Below are 21,745 nucleotides of genomic sequence, written 5' to 3'. Positions count from 1 at the left end.
ATACAATGTAATACTGACATATAATCACACACATAGGTTGGACTTGATGGACTTGTGTCTTTTTTCAAGCTTCCCTATGTAAGCGCTTGCCAACCAGCCATGGTCATTATACTGCGGCAGGTTGGCTCACTGCGCGAATCGCCGTAGGTGTACGTCGGCAGCTTTAAGAGTAATGATTTATGTCCTTTTTTTCCCACAAATAGAGCTTTCTTTGGTGGTATTTTTCACCTCTTTTTTTCACAATTTTGAAAAAAACCCAATATGTTTTACTTTTTGCTTTAATAAATATCCAAAAATAAATAAATAATTTCTTCATCAGTTTAGACCAATATGTATTCTTCTACATATTTTTGGCCGGCGGCCACCTGCGATCGCTCCACAGAGAGCCAGAATGGGGATCTGTCAATGTAAACAAGCAGATCCCCATTCTGACAGGGGAGTACAGAGTGATTGTCTGTTCCTAGTGATCAGGAACAGCGATCTCTCTCTACTCCCAGTCAGTCCACTCCCCCCACAGTTAGAAACACCTCCCTAGGGAACACTTAGTCTCTTGCTCGCCCCCTAGTGTTAACCCCTTTCCTGGCTGTGTAATTGATACAGTAATCAGTGGCTATTTTTAGCACGGATCTCTGTATAAAATGTCACTGGTCCCAAAAAAGTGGCAAGTGTCCGATCTGTCTGCCGCAATGTCGCAATCCCGCTAAAAATCGCTGATCACTGCCATTAGTAGCAAAAATTGTAATAAAAATGCCACGGATATATCCCCTATTTTGTAGATGCTATAGCTTTTGCGCAAACCAATCAATATACGCTTATTGCGTTTTTTTTTACCAAAAACATGTAGAAGAATAGATATTGGCCTAAACTGATGAAGAAATTATCATTTTTTTGGATATTTATTATAGCAAAAAGTAATATATATTGTTTTTTTTTTTTTTTTTTTTCAAAATTGTCAGTCTTTTTTTGTTTATAGCGCAAAAAATAAAAACCGCAGAGGTGAACAAATACCACCAAAAGAAAGCTCTATTTGTGGGAAAAAAAGGACAGAAATTGTATTTGTGTACAACGTCGCATGATTGCGCAATTGTCAAAGCAACGCAGTGCCGTATCGCAAAAAATGGTCTTGTCATTAAGGGGGTAAATCCTTCCGGGGCTGAAGCGGTTAATATAATACTGAAAAAGAGTAGTGGAGGTGAATGTTGTATTTGGACCTTTTAAGCCTAGAGCTTGACAAATCCCAGCAGCTAGGTAGGCATCGCCCCCAGAAAGACGGCTGGCAGAACCTTTTATTACACTTATTTTTTATGGACAGCTCCTTGGCTACTTAAATCATAGCATAGAGCTAATAAATCGTATGTGTTTTTGTCCGGAATTAAAAATTGCCATGTTTAAAGCCTTCTATTTTTATTCTTTGTACACTGATGCTGTCTGCATGGTAATACTGAGAGGGTAGACTGGGGAAGATTTAGCAGTGACAATCACCACAAACATTCCATGAAGGTAAGAGCTTAAAGTGGATCTAAACCAGATCACTGGGGTTCAGCGCCATTTTTTTTTTTTTTTAAAGAAATTAGCTAGCAAGGCCTAACTTACTAGTAAGGAAAACTTAGAAAAATATAATAAAACAAATGTCACTGAAAAAATACAAACTTAGCCTACCTTAAAAGTGGACCGTGTCTGTCACTAGGGCAGTGGACCGTGTCTGTCACTAGGCCAGTGGACCGTGTCTGTCACTAGGCCAGTGGACCGTGTCTGTCACTAGGCCAGTGGACCGTATCTGTCACTAGGGCAGTGGACCGTATCTGTCACTAGGGCAGTGGACCGTGTCTGTCACTAGGGCAGTGGACCGTGTCTGTCACTAGGGCAGTGGACCGTGTCTGTCACTAGGGCAGTGGACCGTGTCTGTCACTAGGGCAGTGGACCGTGTCTGCCACTAGGGCAGTGAACTGTGTCTGTCACTAGGGCAGTGGACTGTGTCTGTCACTAGGGCAGTGGACTGTGTCTGTCACTAGGGCAGTGGACTGTGTCTGTCACTAGGGCAGTGGACTGTGTCTGTCACTAGGGCAGTGGACTGTGTCTGCCCCAAGGCAGTGGACTGTGTCTGTCACTACACAAAGGCAGTGGACGGTGTCTGTCACTAAGGCAGTGGACGGTGTCAGGTAGTAGGGCAGTGGACGGTGTCAGGCAGTAGGCAGTGGACGATGTCAGGCAGTAGGCAGTGGACGATGTCAGTAAGGCAGTGGACGGTGTAAGTGGGGCAGATGTTGGCATCAGTAGTTTTTATTTTTTTATACAATTTTTTTTTTAGGAGCCCTGTTGGAGGGCTTTGGTAAAAGGAAAGGACACGGGGGGGCTGGGCAGCAGAACAAAAGAGGAACAAGGACAGAATGGGTAGTAGGGGGGGGGGGGCATTTACTAGGACTGATCCCGTGGATTATCCTCTTGCAGCAGCTGTATGCTGGAAGGCAGGGGAGAGGAGGAGAAGCTGGCTTTCAGCTGCTGCAGGACGAAAATAAAGGAGATCGTCGGAAGACAGGTATTTTAAATGGCTGGGGATTCTGATTTTACCACCCACCCCCCCATCCTGGCACCCTGAGGTAGCCACCTTAGGGCACCAGGGTAGGGGGTACGGTAAAATCCGAATCCCCAGCCACTTGCTGGAAATTCAGATGTTTAAAATACCGGTCTACGGAAGGGGGGGGGGGGGGGCAAAGGACTGGAGCCTAAAAGAATGGGATTGATTTATTAAAGCAGTAAACCATGTTCACTTTCACTGGGAATTTTCACTTTGCAAATTAAAATTTATACTTATCATGATTGATGAAAAACAAAGGGAAACTTTGCAAACGATACACATCCATGTGCACGGAAAATAAATTAAAATAAATACAATAAATAAAATTAAAAAACGGAAATCTCAACTTCACCTAGATCATTATGCCAAGTGAATTTTCTCTTTGCATAGTTAATTTTCCTTCATCTTAGTGAATGAAGTACAAATGTGCTGACTTCAATCTTCTAATCCTGCATGAGAAAAAAAAATGTATTTTCCTTGCAAAGTGTATTTTTACTTTGTCGCACCTCATATATTTAGAGAAGTTAATATTCACTTTGTAAAAACGAATTTGCAAGTTGTGCAGGCTTCTGATTGAAACAACAAGAGAACGTGGCCATGCAACGAGTGACAACACAGTTACTTGTTATCTACACTAGAAGCACATGTGACAAACAGTAAAAAAACACAGGACAGTTATTGAGAGACAGGGAGAGAGCGGTGTCACCCCATAACCACAAGTGCCTGTACAGGTACCTTCACGGCATGGTTAGCAAGTACTATTTTAATGAAAGCTGCAGACTTAAAACGATTGAAAGTGGCTTTAGATTCAAATTATCATTGCATTAATATTTTACAGATATTACATTTTTGTAACTGGGTTTAGCTCTATTCTAAAGAAACCTTGTCACCAGTTTGCACTTTTTGAAATCTTCTTTTGATCTATTGATTGACTTCTCAAACCGGCTTGTTGGAAAATTTTGCTTTGAGCCAATCTGCTGCAGCACCGATCAGTGTGTTCTGACAGTGGGGGAATCTCGCTGTATGAATACAATGACACAGCTGGGAGGATTTCCTTATCCACCTTGAATGGGCGTAGCACCATCCTAGCTACGGATGCTAGGTAAATCTAGTTTTTGACTTCTTCTGTAATTAAAGGAGCAGTAATTGTTTGTTTTGGCCTGTCCAGGGTTCACAGGCTTGGAGTTTGATTGCTTCCCCCTGCCTCTGGAAGAAGCTTCCAGTGCTTAGGGTGGGAGATTCATATAACCAGCCTGGATATTTATCATGGTCCAACCAGTCCATGGAGAGGGGTGTCCAGAAGAAGGCTTGAAGGGTGATAGGTGAGGCACTGGAGAGCTGGGTTGTTTTTCCACAGTAGGGTTCCAGAGCCTGAGGGGTTATTACCATAGATTGTGTAGCTGCAGTGGGGTCAGGGCTGAGGGCCTGGATGGACTGTGCTAGAAGCTGATTGTAGGTCCTCACCGCAAGGGATCTGCTGTGGAGAAAGACCATCTAACTCAATGGACCATGTCTGGAGAAAGCAGGAAGGTAGCAGCTGTCCTGGGGACTTGTGAGTAAAGACCCTAAACTGATTCCCGTGACTATGCACTGTTCTAGAGATCACACTGGGTATCAGCAGTTGTGCATTGACGCAAAAGAACCAAGAGACTTACCCCATGGTCCCCAGCTTTGAGGTATTACACTATCCAGCCCTCACACACACTAAGATTGTTCTCTAATTGCTATGTGCTAATCATTTTAGAGTATCCCATGCTCTAAACCTCTCCTGTTAAAGTTTCTATAAGCAATAAATCTTAAAAAAGACATCTCCTAGACCACGTGCCAAACACAAGGCCCGCGGGCCAAATTTGGCTTGTCAGGCCATTTCATGTGGCCCTCATACCTCTCCTGAAGCTGCGGCACCCCCCATGTCTCTTCCCCTACTGTGTCTCAGCAGTTGGCAGAAGAGTGTAGGACAGAACTCCTCTGCCAGATCCTGAGCTCCTCTGTGCAGCCGCAGCACCCCCTCGTCTCCGCCTCCCCTGGTCTCAGTATTCAGCAGACTCCTGCAGCTGACTCCTGCTCTCAAATGGTCTTCCTGCAGACTCTGCACTTTTTGCTTCCCAGCTTCATCCCAGTAGCAGCACAAGGTAAGGGGATGCACTGTGATGCAGGGGCGGATCCAGGGGGGGGCATGGGGGCAATAGCCCCCTCAGAGAATGAGCCGGCGGGTAGATCCGCGGGCAAGAGAGCCACCGGGCAGCTCCGTAGGTAAGAGAGCCGGCGGGCGGCTCCGCGGGAGAGACAGTGGGCTGGCCCAGCGACTCAGTTGGTGAGAGTGCGGCTTGATGTGTGAGCACGCTGCTGGCCAATCAGGGAGCCGGCGGGCGGGGGAGCAGAGAGATGATATCATCTCTCACCGCCCGGGGCCCGCCCTGCATCCCTGCATCCCTGCAGTTCCCCCCTCACTGTGCAGGCAACGACGGCAGCAGAGAGATTACATCATCTCTCTGCTGCCTGACTGGTATTCTGCTGCCTGACTCTGGGACACAAGAGACCACCTTAGCAGGAAATGTGACAGAGCAAGTGACTGTCAATCCGCAATTTGTGGCAGGTGACGTGACAATCTGCATCTGGTGACAGGCGACGTGACAAGTGAGGTTGCCAAGTGACAATCCGCATTTGGTGCAGGCGACGTGGCAAGTGACAATCTGCATCTGGTGACAGGTGACGTGGCAAGTGACAATCCGCATTTGGTGGCAGGCGACGTGGCAAGTGACAATCCGCACTTGGTGGCAGGTGATGTGGCAAGTGACAATCTGCATCTGGTGACAGGTGACGTGGCAAGTGACAATCCGCAACGTGTGGCAGGCGATGTGGCAAGTGACAATCCGCAACGTGTGGCAGGCGATGTGGCAAGTGACAAGTGACGTGGCAAGTGACACACTCAGGGCTCCCACTGATTCTGCATTATGGTGAGTTAAACTATTTAATTTTTCATAACAATGTAATAATAGTAATAATGCGCTTCAATCATCCTGACACCATAACAACTATGGTGCCGTGATGATTGAAGCGTCAACACCAGCCATTTCCCCAATAGATTTACCCCCAAAAAATATATTTTCTGGCAGTGTCCCTCCCGAGACTAGACTCTGGATCCGCCCCTGCTGTGATGTAAGGGATTGTGGGGGACTCTTGACTTCTGATGGTGTGGGGGCTCTAGACATCAGATAAGGGGTGGTGGGGTGCTCTAGACATCTAGTCTTACAGATACAACTGGCCCTTTGAGGGCAACGATAATGCTGATGCGGCAATGAAATTGAGTTTGACACCCCTGCCCTAGACTGTATGATTGGAGCCAGTGTGAATAGACTGGTGCTTGCAGTGGTGTGCAGCCTCTATACCAGTGATGGCGAACCTTGGCACTCCAGATGTTTTGGAACTACATTTCCCATGATGCTCAACTACACTGCAGAGTGCATGAGCATCATGAGAAATGTAGTTCCAAAACATCTGGGGTGCCAAGGTTCGCCATCACTGCTCTATGCTTTAGGGAAAAAACAGTTACCACCAGCGGCCCCTTTGGGGGTAGCACTACCTGCTTGTTAACTAAACAGAAATCTCCAATGAAAGTGTGCTGTGACTTGGATTAACGCTAAATCTGGCTAGATTTGTGAATTAATGAAAATTCTTTGTGCATTTAATGACTGGATAAGGTTTTGTTCGAAAGTACTTAAAACTCTTGCTTCCTTTTAACATTGGATTTTGGAATAAATGTAATTTCCCGAACGAAAACCACATGCGCAGTTATAAATTCATTTATTCGAGAAAATGTTTCCATTGCGCTTTTTTACATTTTCTCGCCACTGCTGTTAAAGACGAACGTCGGTACGACCCCACTATTAGCAAATTGAACGGACGTTCTTAAAATGGACATTTTCAAATGAAATTCTACCGGTGTATGGTCAAGCTTATGTCTAGCCATACACGCTTTGATCAGACCAGTGGGCTGAATGAGAAAAATTAGGTGGGGGTGGAGGGATCTCCCTTGCCGGCTATTGTATTCTGGCAACCGCCAACAACTGCAGCTGTTTGAATACCTGAACTCTAACTGCATCTAGCTAGATGCAGTCACTGTTCAGCAGACAATTTTTCACCTGGCAACTTTAATTATCCAGTTGAAGTTTGCTGAGCCAGGTGGTGCCAACACCAAGAATCAGTTAAAATTTGAGTCGTGTATGGCTATCATAACTGCCTAAAACGGGCTACCGCTATCCAAATATAAATATCAATCAAGGCACTTTTAATAGCAGAGTGCAGGAGAGTTACATTCTCATATGGATGAGACCAAAATCAATCTTTTGTGGTAGAGAAGAACCAAAATTTCAAATTGACAGTTTAATGACAGTACTGGAGACTTGGCTGAAAATCTTTATCTATTGTACCTAATATATCCTCAGGGAGTACTACACAAAAGTCTAGTTTCATCACCAGGGTGGGGATGATGATTATCAATCTGAATCATCAATCATAGGCAATACAGGATGTGGAAGGTGTGGACGGAGGTTCACCTATAAAACTGCTGACAAAAATAACTGCTATTTTCAGTGCAGTATCCAGAGATAGCTCATTACAGTATATTACAGCAGTTTATTGCACTGCTTGTCTAATACTAGTGTAATTGTTGGGCTTTTATTGTCCTGAATGCAGAGGAACCATGACTCCATGACTATTAGTAGTTGCTGTATCAATGTATGTTAGAGTTTAAAGGTATAGGCCAGTTTTATTTCATTTTTATTTTAACAAAATGTTATTTATTTTTTTTGCTTTCAAAGTTTATTTTTATATTCTTTGTAAAAGGTTCTAACTGAGCATACATCGCCCCAACTCACTGAGTATTATTGAGCTGGTGTTAGAGTATAGGTAGTGCCTTGACCAAGGCCAAATGAATGGATCGGTTACAGGACCAGGAAGGGAATGAGCTTCTAGATCGGGGGGGTCAGCAACCAGTAGATCGCGGCCAGGTGACTGGTAGATCGCGGTCTGGGTTTGCTGATCCGCCATTCCAAAGCATCAAACAGAGTGCAATGCAGAGGGACTACTTGTAAAGTTGGAACTCTAGTAGGGAGCAAGAGCCGCATAAGCCTATGCCTCCTCTGTAGTGTCCCATGCGGAGTGATACCAACTGCATTCCACCTCTTATCACGGCTAGCGCTCTCCAGAGTGGTGCCAGCAGCAGGAAAGAAGAGATCTTCAGGACAGTGGGAAGCAATACACCGAGCATAATAGTCTAGGGCTGCTTTCACACTGATGTGCTACGGTTTACCCACACTGCGGGTGCAGTGTATCTGCAGCTTTCCTGCGGGTTTGCTGCACTTAGCTATAGACTTCTATTATATCCTACAGGTTTGGTGCACTTTCTGCATGCCGGAGGTTTGGTGTGATTTCAGAAAGTGCACCACACCTGCAGGATATAATAGAAGTCTATGGCAAAGTGCAGCTAACTCAGGAAGGTCGCAGATGCACTGCACTGCACCCATGGTGCAGGTAAACCGCAGCACATCAGTATGAAAGCAGCCTTACAGGGGGCTCAGAACGGTAAGGGTTCATTTACATTTGTAGTTTGGGGGGTGGTAAAACCCCATAGTTAAGGTGTGTTTTTACCACCCCTGCCCCAACTGCACGCCCTTTAGCTGCAGTGGCCACATGCTATAGCAGGAATTCTAGGCCCTGTCATGTTTGACAAGTGTAACACCTGCCAAGCATGACCCAGAGGCTTTGCAAATGCCCTGCAACCTTGTGCAGTACAGCAAAAAAGAACCGCATGGACGTCGCAGAAGCATCAAGTTGCAGGGCACTTGCAGAACCCCATTTACTTGAATAGGTCGCGTTTGGCAGGTGGTAGCACCCACCAAAAGCAACAGAGGGTTTAATTCCTGCTGTGACATGTGTACACCTTTGCCTGTTGCATTAGAAGCTGAAGAGGGTAGGGATTGGGGGCAGTAAATCCGCAACTCAACCGCAGGGTTTTACCATCCCGCAACTTTGTGTGTGAGTGAGCCCTAAGGGTGCCGCTGCTGAATGCAGCTAAGGGCTCATTCACAAGTGCAGCAGGCACTGCTGCTCCTTTGAGAAGCGATTCAAGTGTTTTTGTCAGGTGGTGAGGAGGCCATATGTTGCCTCCTTACCACCTGATTTCAACCCATGATTGCTGTGCAATGCACGCAATTGCAACATAGTAGTACAGCAATAAGAGGTTTAAATCAGGCGTGAGGAGGCGACACTGAGCGACACTGTGCCTGGTGATCTTTGACCACAGGCCATATTCCCATCGCACACATTCCTGGAATGAGCTCTACTGGGTGCTGTGCCAACCGCCAGCTGGATACTGGAACCTGTACGATATGTAGATATTCACCAGCAAACCAAGTACCATCAATTTCGTCCAAACGTTTTTTATTCAAGAAAGATCACACCATAAAATTATATAGTGCAACGTTTGGGAGCCATGGCATGCCTGACGAGGAGGTCCTGCATGGCTCCGAAATGTTGCGCTACACCATTTTGTAGTGTGATCTTTCTTGAATAAAAACCGTTTGGACGAATTTGAGGATCCTTTGTGTGCTGGCGAATATCTACACATGGTGATCTTTGACTTCTCCCATGTTGTTTAGGTAGATCTCCACCTCTTTAAGGTTGCATACCCCTGTTCTAGATGTTTCCACTGCCAGCTGCCATCAGGGGAAATAACAAGCAGAACAAGTTTTCCAACCTGTCTAATCATTGGTCCCACCCATAAGTAGTCAGCCGGGCAGTATCTGCATGCAATCATTGTCTGATAGAGACTAAAATGGGAAGATCCTACAACTGTCATCTCGTGTCTATCAGCATCTTAAAGCAGAAACTAAAGTGCACTTATGGAAATAAAAAGTTAGCTTGTACCTATGCTATTCTTCCAATGAATCAATAACCGTGTCCCTTGGATCCCAGGTTTAGGCTGCACATAGGTTCTTTTTTTTTTTTTCTCTCAAGCTGCAAAGGCCTGCCCCCTAAGGGTCTAAGCCTCACCCCCCTGTCAAGACCGCTGCCCCCTGAGGTTTGAACATTTGGCAGCTAAATGAGGAGGATTGGGCATAGCACCAGTTAGGTTCAGAGTTTATTTGCAACTGGAGAAAACCCACGGGGCACATTTATTATGGCAATTGCCTCCCAAATCAGCAATAGTATTTTGCATGCAGGTATGTTAACATGAATCTTTGGGTCTGCTTCAAGACCAAAGGAACAGTTGTATTTTTGCGTGGTTAACCACTTCCGAACCGCCCGCCATCGTTACAGATAAAAGTGGTCTCTGCGGCGGGTTCGCCACAAGATCACTTTTATCAGCGGTGGGAGAGGTGCCCACCCCCCTCCCACCGCGTCCCTACCGGAGCCGGTGGTAGCGGTGAAGACGATCTGTTCCATTCCCCTCAGAGGCATGAAGTCGAGTGAGGGAATGATGGCCCCCACTCGACTCCATACCATTGGATGGCGGAAGCAACGTCAAACGTCACTTCCGCCCAATGGTCTTAAAGACTTTTTTTTAATTATTTATTTTTTATTGCATTGAAGTGTAAATGTGAGATCTGAGGTCTTTTTGACCCCAGATCTCAAATTAAAGTGGTCCTGTCATGCTTTTTTTATATTAAGATATGTTTACAATGTTGTAATAGGAATAAAAGCGATCCATTTTTTTTTTTTAAAGAGATAGTGTAAAAAACAAAAGTAAAATAAATAAAAAAAAAAAAAATTATATATATATATATATATATATATATATATATATATATATATATATATATATATATATATATATATATATATGTAAAAGAGCCCTGTTCCGCCACGCTCACGCGCATAACAAACGCATACATAAGTCGTGCCTGCATATGTAAACGGTGTTCAAAACACACGTGAGGTATCGCCACGATCGTTAGAGTGAGAGCAATAATTCTAGCAAAAGACCTCCTCTGTAACTCAAAACAGGTAACCTGTAGTTTAAACTTCGCCTATGGAGATTTTTAAGTGTCAAAAGTGTATTTTTTCCCAAAAAATTGCGTATGTAAGACCGTTGTACAAATAGGGTGTGACAAAATATTGCAATGACCGCCATTTTATTCTCTAGGGTGTCTGAAAAAAAAAAAAAAATATTGGGGGTTGTAAGTAATTTTCTAGCAAAAAAAAATTATTTTAACATGTAAACACCAAGTGTAAAAAATAAGCCCGGTCCTTAAGTGATTAAGCAGCCAGGTAGTGTCCGTCTGCCTCTTTGCTCAGTTATGCCACAACTTTGAACTTTTTTTAGTCATGAAACTCAACACGAGAACTGTCGCAGAACTTAGAAGTTAAGAAACACTTTTTAAATAATAGCAGATACATTTATTTTTATAGTGGCCAATTTTTTTATGCAAAATGTGTAAACAAAAACAGACTTGCCTAAACACGATCACACCAAAGTCCGATCAATTAGAACGTGATGACGTACGACGGGACTAGAAAAAGGAAGTTCAATAGCCAGTAGCCAATAGCTGCCCTTGCGTCGTTTTTGGTCCGTCGGACTAGCATACAGATGAACGGTTTTCTCGAAAGGAAAGTCCGTCGGAAAGATTTGAAACATGTTCTATTTCTAGGTCCGTCAGAATTTTCGAAAGAGAAGGTCCGATGAAGCCCACACACGATCGGAATGTCCGACAGAATGATTCCGTCTGACCTTTTCATGTGTACATGACATAAGAACTAACGCAGGTACTACAGAGTGCCTGTACTTTCCCATTGCAGTCACCTTAAAGGTTCCGGCCGTTTGTTGTTTTTTTTTTTTTAAAGTCAGCAGCTACAAACACTGTAGCTGCTGACTTTTAATAAGGACACTTACCTGTCCAGCGAGCCCGCGATGTCGCCCCCCCTCCCCCCCCCCCGAGGCTGATCCGTCCATCGGATCCGCTGCCGGCGCCGCCATCCTAATTAAGGGAAACAGGCAGTGGAGCCTTGCGGCTTCACTGCGTTTCCTACTGCGCACGCGCGTGCGGCCCTCTGTGAATGGTCCCGTGGTTTTCTGGGAACACACACAGTTCCCAGAAGGCAACAGGGCCGCTCACCGAGGAGCAGGACATGCCGCGGAATAGGTAGAGGCAGATTAGGAAGACTGCCTAGCAACAAGGGTTCAGGTAAGTTTAAAATTTTTTTTTTTTTTTTTTTTTTAATTTATTTACAATTTTTCATGCTATTTTTTATTTTAGGGTGGCCCTCCACTTTAAGCACTTTTTAGGCCACTAAAAATTCAGTTAAATTAGTATATGCAATTTATATTCCTTTATTCTTATTTATTTTGCTCAGGGATATTGCAGTGTGCTCTTCCCTTTCCCAGATCTTTCCTTATCAACAGGACCATAAAACCTTGGGAATGCAGTACTGTACTCTAGGTAAAAGTCTGTCAGCCAATCAGTTTTCATTAGAATTGACAGCCCTTTTTCCCCCCATCCAAGACCTTGCCGAGATCATGGCATCTCACAACAGTTCAATGCTATCTGACCTTGGTTAAAGTGCAAATTCACCTTTTCACAAAAATGAAAAGTTGAACACCTTTCCCACCCCCCAGGTGCCCGCCGCACTTACCTCCATGAATTAATAGCCGTCACTGCTCATGCAGCGGGTGCAGTGTTCTAGGGATTTGAAAGCCTTGCTCTTCTTCCGCTTCTTTCCTTAGGGCTCAAGGGATGAATTAGAGCAATTTTGATTGGTCACGTGCTGGCACATGACTGCTTTTACCAATTAGAATCACTTTGATCTATCCCAAAAGCTCTAAGGAAAGAAGGGGGAGAACAGTGAGGCTTTCAAATACTTAGACAGCTCAAGCAGCTGCATGGGCAGTGACAGCTAATCATCCACAGAGGTAAGTGCAGCGGGGACTGGGGGTTGGAGAGGGTTACGCCGCTAGTTAACTTTTTCATTTTTTGTGAAAAGGTGAACTTACACTTTAAGTAACAGTTACCAAACTACATTTCACTCTTTTAAGAGCTTGTGTAGATGGGCAAATGCAGCATGCTTTCAGGTGCATTCCGGTTGATTTTGATCAGTTTGGAATGCCTCTGGGTACCTTCACAGCTGTATATGACCTCCACTTGCCTGCATTTGCATCAACCTGCCTCAAGCTGCTTTGGCCTTCCCATCGACTTATATGAAAGGAATTGCAATTCTGACAGGAACAAAAGCCAGAAAAGAGATTACGCCGCTCCAGGCGAGACCACCACCCACATGATCTCCGTGGTGGGTGCTCGCCCCCGTTACATAGCAAGATAAGAGATGTTGGCTGCACTACTGTGAAGATGCTTAAATCCTTTATTCCACATATCACCAAGTGAAAACAGCACAAAAAACACAGAGTATGTTGTGGCTGTTAATGCGTTTCACACATATGTTAGGGTTTATTAGAATAAGCACTAGCATATGTGTGAAACGCGTTAACAGCCACAGCATAGTCTGTTTTTTTTTCTGTCTTCACTTGATGATACATGGAATAAAGGATTTAAGCATCTTCACAGTAGTGGTGTGTGCAGCCAACTTCTCTGATCTTGTTAGCAGAGAAGCTAACAGGCAACAAATCTGACAAAGCTGCTTTTCCATCCCAAAGTGAGTGCATATGTCAATGTATACAGGCATTCAGAGTCATCAATTGACACACGACAAGAGGCTAAATAAATTCCAAAATAAAGACAACAGAGCAAAGAAAGCACCTGTGTACCCCTCACTTTCTCTCTACTATGCAGTGCATCCAGAAAGTATTCACAGCGCTTCACTTTTTCCATATTGTGTTATGTTACAGCTTTATTCCAAAATGGTTTAAATTCATTACTTTCCTCAAAATTCTACAAACAGTACCCCATAATGACAACGTGAAAGAAGTTTGTTTAAAATCTTTGCAAATTTATTAAAAATAAAAAAAAAGGAAAAAAAACACATGTACATAAGTATTTCACAGCCTTTGCTCAATACTTTGTTGAAGCACCTTTGGCACCAATTACAGCCTTTTTGAGTATGATGCTACAAGCTTGGCACACCTATTTTTGGGCAGTTTCTCACATTCTTCTTTGCAGTTCAATCAGGTTCAAGTCTGGGCTCTGGCTGGGCCACTCAAAGACATTCACAGAGTTGTCCAGTAGCCACTCATTTTTTAGCTGTGTGCTTAGGGTTGTTGTCCTGTTGGAAGATGAACTTTTGCCCCAGCCTGAGGTCCAGAGCCCTCTGGAGCAGGTTTTCATCAAGGATCTCTCTGTACATTGTTGCATTCATCTTCCCCTTGATCCTAACTAGTCTTCCAGTTCCTGCCACTGAAAAACATCCCCACAGCATGATGCTGCCACCACCATGCTTCACTGTAGGGATGGTATTGGCCAGGTGATGAGCGGTGCCTGGTTTCCTCCAGACATGACACTGCCATTCAGGCCAAAGAGTTCAATCTTTGTTTCATCAGACCAGAGAATTTTGTTTCTCATGGTCTGAGAGTCCTTCAGGTGCCTTTTAGTAAACTCCAGGCGTGCTGTCATGTGCATTTTACTGAGGAGTGGCTTCCGTCTGGCCACTCTACCATACAGGCCTGATTGGTGGAGTGCTGCAGAGATGGTTGTTCTTCTGGAAGGTTCACCTCTCCACAGAGAAATGCTGGAGCTCTGTTAGAGTGACCATCAGGTTCTTGGTCACCTCCCTGACTAAGGCCCTTCTTGCCCGATCGCTCAGTTTGGCTGGGCAGCCCACTCTAGGAAGAGTCTTCTTCCATTTACGGATGATGGAAACCACTTTGCTCACTGGGACCTTCAGTGCTGCAGAAATTTTTCTGTACCCTTCCCCAGATCTGTGCCTCGATACAATCCTGTTTCGGAGGTCTACAGACAATTCCTTGGACTTCATGGCTTGGTTTGTGATCTGAAATGCATTGTTAACTGTGGGACCTTATATAGACAGGTGTGCGCCTTTCAAAATCTTGTCCAATCAACTGAATTTACCACAGGTAGACTCCAATCAAGTTGTAGAAACATCTCAAGGATGATCAGTGGAAACAGGATGCACCTAAGCTCAATTTTGAGTGTCATGGCAAAAGCTGTGAATACTTATGTACATGGGATTCTTTTGGTTTTTATTTTTAATACATTTTCAAAGGATTTCAAACAACCTTCTTTCACGTTGTCATTATGGGGTATTGTTTGTAGAATTTTGAGGAAAATAATGAATTTAATCCATTTTGGAATAAGGCTGTAACATAACAAAATGTGGAGTGCTGTGAATACTTTCTGGATGCACTGTAGCTTCTAATTCCACTAGGCTTCCATTGAAGAATTCCAAACAGGATATTATATAGGTTTTCTGGTGAATTTTATCCTGTCATGTTACTTGATGGTTTCCAGAATTTGATTTGTGGCAACACCTACATGCTAAATTTTAAAAAAATAGGTGAAAGCAGTTTTATGCTTTTAGGTCATTAGATGGGGGTTAATTCAGTACTGAAACAGAGCATATTTTCACAAATATCTGCTATGTTACCAAAAACCTACAAAAGTAACACGTGTCTGCAACACTGTCTATGGCTCTCATTTAAAAAGCAGTGGTAAGCCTGTACCACTCTAATAGAGAAAAAGAAAATGTACAGCAATGTGGTTTACAAATGTGCTCAGCGCTCTACCAGCTTCAGAGTCCCGAAGCTGGTGAAGCACATTAAAAACAAATAAGTGTTCAGAAATAAATAAATAAAAAGCCATTGGGACCACCACTTCTCTAATCCAATGAGCAGAGAGGACTCCACAAGGCTTCACTGGGTACACACCATAGTCTGATTTTCATGACTGTGATGGGCTGTAGTGTGTGAAGCACAGCAGTTCATAGCGAGGAGGGAATAGCGATATCTGCTGTACATTATAAATGACCCCCAGAGATAAGTTTCACTAGCTGTCAGTAACAGACAAAAATCTACAAATTCTCTAAATCAGACTTTCTCAACCTTTTCAACACAGAGGAACCCTTGAAATAACTTTCCGGTCTCAGGGAAACCCTGCTAAAAATTACTACATCTACAACGCATGATACATTAGTGTGATGGTCAGTGGGAATAATGCTCTTTAAACTTGTGGTCTGCATTAGGAATACTTTCCACCTTACAGATAGCTAAAAAGATCAATGGTGTCAGTGGGAACTTATCAAAGATGCAAAAATTGGCGATTGCTCAAGAAACCTTTGAAGCAGGGGTGCTCAACCTTTTGAAAAGCGAGGGCCACTTAAGTGATTTGCTAACTTGTCGTGGGCCACAATGAAATAATACGATTCAGAATTTTATTTTTTTATTTTGAATAGCATAATCAACATTTTCCTCCTGCAGCACCTCTGCTTTGCAGAAACCCTGGTTAAGAAACGCTGATCTAAATTAAAAAAAAAAAAAGACAGAGCTTTTAACATTACATTTGACTGAACCTCTTGTTTTTTTGCTGGAATTCTAAAACAAAACATATAATAAAAGACTTTTCTCCCGTAATAAGCGTCATTTGTTTTTACAAGTAGCCGTTTTGCATTTTCTATTTTTATCTGCTCCACCCGCTCTATAAATGTCTCAGGGATTACTGTAGCTGTAAACGACTAATCTGTCATTAAAAAAAAGGAACAATTTTATTGACCTGGAATCCCCAAACCCTCATCCTATAATTGTACATCAGCAAGAAATTTAAAACGGAAGAAAAACAGCAAGATTACCCAATGTAGTCCACTGTCCTGAGCTGGAAAGAACTCTTAAATGGGAAACCACATTTGGATCCTGGAAAAATGCCTGAAAATAAAGATTATTTTTTAATGCTGTGCCATGTCATGCCAAACTATAAGGCAGAACAAACAGAAATGCAATTTTGTATTATGCAATGGATAGATTAAACTTTAGCAACCAAACATAAGTCAGCCTACAGTAGTCTGACTGCTAAAAGTTGGTTTCTTTTTTCACTGCTCTTTGTATTATCATATTAAAAGAGACCCTGCCTCTAATAAAGCATTGGAAAGAAAGGTGGTACTTAAAATGCAGAATGTAAATACTTACCTCTCTTGCTGCCTGTGCTGCAAATCCGTTGCTGAGGAGCCTTACCCTGAAGTGTGCTGGATTAACCAATACTTCCTGGCAACACACACAGCTGCCCTCCACACCGCTACAGGAGGCTAGTGAGCTCTGTAGGGGACACACATGACCAACACTCCTGGTAGTGCTCAGCCGTGCAGGCAGCAGGGTAGGTGATCATTAATAGTCTTCTTTTCGGGCACCTTTGCTTGTAATTCTATATTGGTAACAGGGTCGTTTTAAAGCTAGTAATTCCCCACACTCCAGTTGAAAATTATATTTCACAATACAATCATTCATTTCTGGATTGATGATCTAGAGTTCCTTTTCATCTTCTCAAGTGATGGAGGTGAGGTCCCTCTTTATCAACTACAATGACAGTGGTGGGTCCCTCTTCATTCTCACCATTAATGGTGGTGGGGTCCCTCTTCATCCTCTCCAGTGATGGCAGTAGGGTCCCTCTTCACCCTCTCCAGTGATGGCGGTAGGGTCCCTCTTCACCCTCTCCAGTGATGGCGGTAGGGTCCCTCTTCACCCTCTCCAGTGATGGCGGTAGGGTCCCTCTTCACCCTCTCCAGTGATGGCGGTAGGGTCCTTCTTCACCCTCTCCAGTGATGGCGGTAGGGTCCCTCTTCACCCTCTCCAGTGATGGCGGTAGGGTCCCTCTTCATCCTCTCCAGTGATGGCGGTAGGGTCCCTCTTCACCCTCTCCAGTGATGGCAGTAGGGTCCCTCTTCACCCTCTCCAGTGATGGCAGTAGGGTCCCTCTTCACCCACTCCAGTGATAGCGGTAGGGTCCCTCTTCACCCACTCCAGTAATGGCGGGAGGGTCCCTCTTCACCCACTCCAGTAATGGCGGGAGGGTCCCTCTTCACCCACTCCAGTGATGGCGGGAGGGTCCCTCTTCACCCACTCCAGTGATGGCGGGAGGGTCCCTCTTCACCCACTCCAGTGATGGCGGTAGGGTCCCTCTTCACCCACTCCAGTGATGGCGGGAGGGTCCCTCTTCATCCTCTCCAGTGATGGTGGCTTGTGTTCTCCTCTGCTGCATCGAACAGTGCTATAATGTGCTATAATGTGTGAGTACCAGTCTATACAGCTCTCTACCGTGCCCAGTGTGGGTAATAACGCAGAGGTTGTGCCATTTACAGCTTGGGCTCACAAGAAGTGGGCTGAAAGACGCCAGGCATTATTCAACCCAGAAGTGGACCCAACCTCCCCCAGCTTGAGAAGTGATTTGGGAACTTTTTTCTACATTTGGGGAGCGGATTAAAACTTTGAATTTCCCATCACTTTCTTTCCATTGACCATTGCCAAAGAGACGGGTAAATCACCCCAGCAGGAACTCAGAGAGGAATAAAACCAGATAAGCTTCTAATCCTTTCCTACTCTGTGAAAAATTAAGCAAAAATATTTTGGCTAAATACCCCATTTGCATTCAATAGATATATTAATTTCTTACAACCTCCTTTTTGAAAATGTTAGCTGCCTGGCCGTTACTGGCCAAAATAATATTTGAGCCACAGACCAAGAAAATGCATGCAGCCAGAGAAAGTCAGACTTTCCAATCTGCATACTTCTTCCAGGTCAGTGACTTAAAGAGTAACGCCACTTTTGTTGAGAAAAAACGTTCCCCTCTGGGTGATCTATGTACATTACAAAGATTTTACTAAACTTTGTTGCAGATTCCTCCCTTTTGTTATTGTGAAGAAATAGCCGTTTGTCCGTGTCCATGTGCTGAGTGAATCCGTATGGGAGTGGTTTTATAATTATCAATCAGCTGCTGCACCTGCAGGGCTCTAATGAGGAAAGCTGCTGGATCTGCAACTCTATAGATGTGATTGTCCTTTGAGCATATCTCACCAAAAATTAAATTTTTGTTGCAGGGGATGCCTGAAATTTGACTTGTATCTCAGTGCAGACTTCTGGGAAAATCAGTGAGCCAATCATACAAAAAGGAAATGACATTTCTGTGTACAGAACACCTCCAGGTAGCCATATTGCATTGCATTTTACAGAAAATGACAGAGCTTCAGATTGAAAAGGAAAGGTCATTTCTAATAACATTCAATTACAATATGACTGGTGTTGCAATTGTATACGCTATATTATTATTTTTTTATTAAATAATTTTTTCCCACAAAAATGGAGTTACCCTTTAAGCCAGTAATGAGGATGTCAGCTAGACAACTAGCATTTGCAGGAGAGCAGGTCCACACAACAGGATGCCCATTTTTACAAGCACAGGTTTTCTTTAAACTTCCAAGTAAACAGAATATGAAAAAAGTTACTTTATGTTTTTTGACTACCTTTTGGAAATGACTTGCCATTGCGAGCTCACTTCTACACAAATGACAACGTATTAAATAGTTCTAAACAAATGGCACACTATTAAGATGGAAATGTCATTAACATACGTTATGTCTGCTGGACACCAAGTGGTCCGGGCGGGCATCTGATAAAGTCATTTAAAGCCAGTTCCACAGTCTCCTGCCACTAATGACATCCGCAGACTTTAGGATTAATGTCTGCTGTACAGTCATCTCACCTTGTCTGTCCTTTACACTTAGAACGTCATTCAGAGGAACGAACGCACCGCTTACGAAACACAAAACAATTGGTAGCTATGCAAAAAAGCTCTGGTCGTGTTTATCAAAGTTTCTCCAAAATAATGTGTCTGTTTTAGGGCCCGTGTGGATGGACTTTGGATTTCTGTCACTGGCATCAGTTTCCCTCGCTTCTGAGATCACTCAGAACTTATTGACAATTTGCACTTGACCTGATTTAAGTGAGTTTTGCATTTCTATAGGCTTGTATGGGGATGCAAAAGCTGCTTGAAGCAAACAAAAGCCTGTTGACACAGGTCCTTGAACGTTTGCATCCAATTAAGATACAAGCCTGCAATGGAAAACCACATTGGGGTTGATTTACTAAAACTGGAGGGTGCAAAATATGGTGCAGCTGTGCATGGCAGCCAATCAGCTTCTAACTTTAGCTTTTCAATTAACCACTTGCCTACAGGGCACTTTCACCCCCTTCCTGCCCAGGCCATCTTTCAGCTTCCAGCGCTGTCACACTTTGAATGACAATTGCGCGGTCAAGCTACACCGTAACCATGTGAAATTTTTATAATTTTCTTCACGCAAATAGAGCTTTCTTTTGGTGGTATTTAATCACTGCTGGGTTTTTTATTTTTTACAAAATAAAAATAAAAAAAAGGACCGAAAATTTAAAAAAAAAAGGTTTTTCTTAGTTTCTGTCAGTAAATTTTGTAAATAAGTAATTTTTCTCCTTCACTGATGATGCGCTGATGAGACGGCACTTATTGGCACTGATTAGGTGGCACTGATGAGGAGGCACTAATATGCCGCACTTATGGGCACAGATAGGAGGCACAGATAGGAGGCACAGATAGGAGGCACAGATAGGAGGCACAGATAGGCGGCACAGATGGGAATTGATGGACAGCAATGATGGGCATTGATGGGCAGCACCGACAGCCATCACTGACTGGCATCACTAATAGGCACTGATTGGTGGCACTTGTGGGCACTGATTGTTGGCACTGGTGGGCACTGATTGCTGGCACTGGTGGCTCTTTATTGTAATCAGGGCACTGATGATCAGTGCCCTGATTATATGTCTTGATGTCCCCTGCAAGGAGATGCCGCTGATCGACTTTCCTCGCCACACACTCTGTCAGTGTGAGGCGATGAGAGCGGATTACCAGCATTTCCGTGTTTACATGTGACCGGCTGTGATTGGACACAGCCGATCACATGGTTAAAGAGCTGCGGCTCTTTACAGAGATCGGGGTAGCGCCGTGTCCTAGCAACACAACGTCGCCCCAAAACGAGAGTCGCAACTGCCCCTCCGTCAACTGACGGCGGGCGGGCGGCAAGCAGTTAAGCTTTGACAAAAAACCTGGAAGCTGATTGGTTTTTATGCAAAGCTGTACCAGACTTTGCACTCTCCAGTTCTAGTAAATCAATCCTATTGGGTGATAAAGGGTTTTCTTCGGGCCTGTACGGACAGGCTGATTCATACCTGCTGCAGCAAGCGCTTACACAAGGAGGAGGAAGAGGGTAGGTATCCGGGCTTCTTCACGTAACAACATCTGCAGCCACAGACGAGCCTATGCAGGTACTGGAAGGAGGTCTGGAACCTGAATATCAGTGACATCAAGTGGGCTTCTCTGAAATGTCATGAAGGTGGTTGGCCACGGGCGCAGGTCAGGCCTTGTAATTGACAGCATAATGACCTTTCAATTACAGCCAATGGCAAGGGCACTTTGTCCACCACAGGATCCTAGGGTCCTCCCATAGGCCAGTCTGAGTGAGCGCACATGCCATATAACAATTTTCTGGGTGTCACTGAAAATTACATTGCCTACCCACCATGGCATGCATGCCCAGGGTTGCTTATCCCTGTTATATCGTTTCAACATTTATTAGTAAATGCAGCCAACTAGATTCTGACTTTGCTGATCAGCACTGAGACCACTGCAAATTCCCACTTGATTTTATTTTTTTTTTAAATATATATAATTTAATGAGCTGTTAGCCATGTTCTCCTTTACAGACAAAACAGTGCTGGAGTAAAGATAGGTGGTACACATGAAACAATACTGGTGATACTTGGGACACAAGAAAGATTGTGATGTTGGTACACAGATGGTCAATGCTATGGACAACTCACCAGGACAAAGTCATCTTTTTGATAGGGCTGAAAATACTGGTCATAGAAAAAGACTTGTGCTGTTAGTCTACCATTCATTGACCTGAAGAAAAAAAAAAACAGAACAATTAGTATGAAAATGTTGCTGTGTATTTAACCACTTCAATACAGGGCATTTTCACCATCCCTGCCCAGGCCAAGTTTCAGTTTTCAGCGCTATAACATTTTGAATTACAATTGCGCAGTCCTGCAACACTGTACCCACAATTTTTCCCCACAAATAGAGCTTTCTTTTGGTGGTATTTGCTCACTTCTGCGGTTTTATTTTTTTGCGCTATAAACAAAAGAAGAGTGACAAGTTTGAAAAAAACACAATATTTTTTACTTTTTGCTTT

At 43.9% G+C, this 21,745-nt stretch overlaps 1 protein-coding gene across 1 annotated transcript in view; it reads right to left on the bottom strand.

The window, feature by feature from the left end:
* CFAP300 (cilia and flagella associated protein 300) overlaps positions 1–21,745 on the bottom strand; it is a 105,872-nt gene that overhangs the window by 58,255 nt on the left and 25,872 nt on the right. Inside the window, exons 2-3 of the mRNA XM_073617858.1 lie at positions 21,372–21,453; positions 16,325–16,397 (exon numbers count right to left, since the gene is read on the bottom strand). Coding sequence (XP_073473959.1) covers positions 16,325–16,397; positions 21,372–21,453 — 155 coding nt within the window. The remainder of the gene's footprint in view (positions 1–16,324; positions 16,398–21,371; positions 21,454–21,745) is intronic.

Source organism: Aquarana catesbeiana, linkage group LG02 (assembly GCF_042186555.1).
Source record: "Aquarana catesbeiana isolate 2022-GZ linkage group LG02, ASM4218655v1, whole genome shotgun sequence".
NCBI lineage: Eukaryota > Metazoa > Chordata > Amphibia > Anura > Ranidae > Aquarana > Aquarana catesbeiana.
This window is presented reverse-complemented; position numbering and strand designations above follow the sequence as displayed.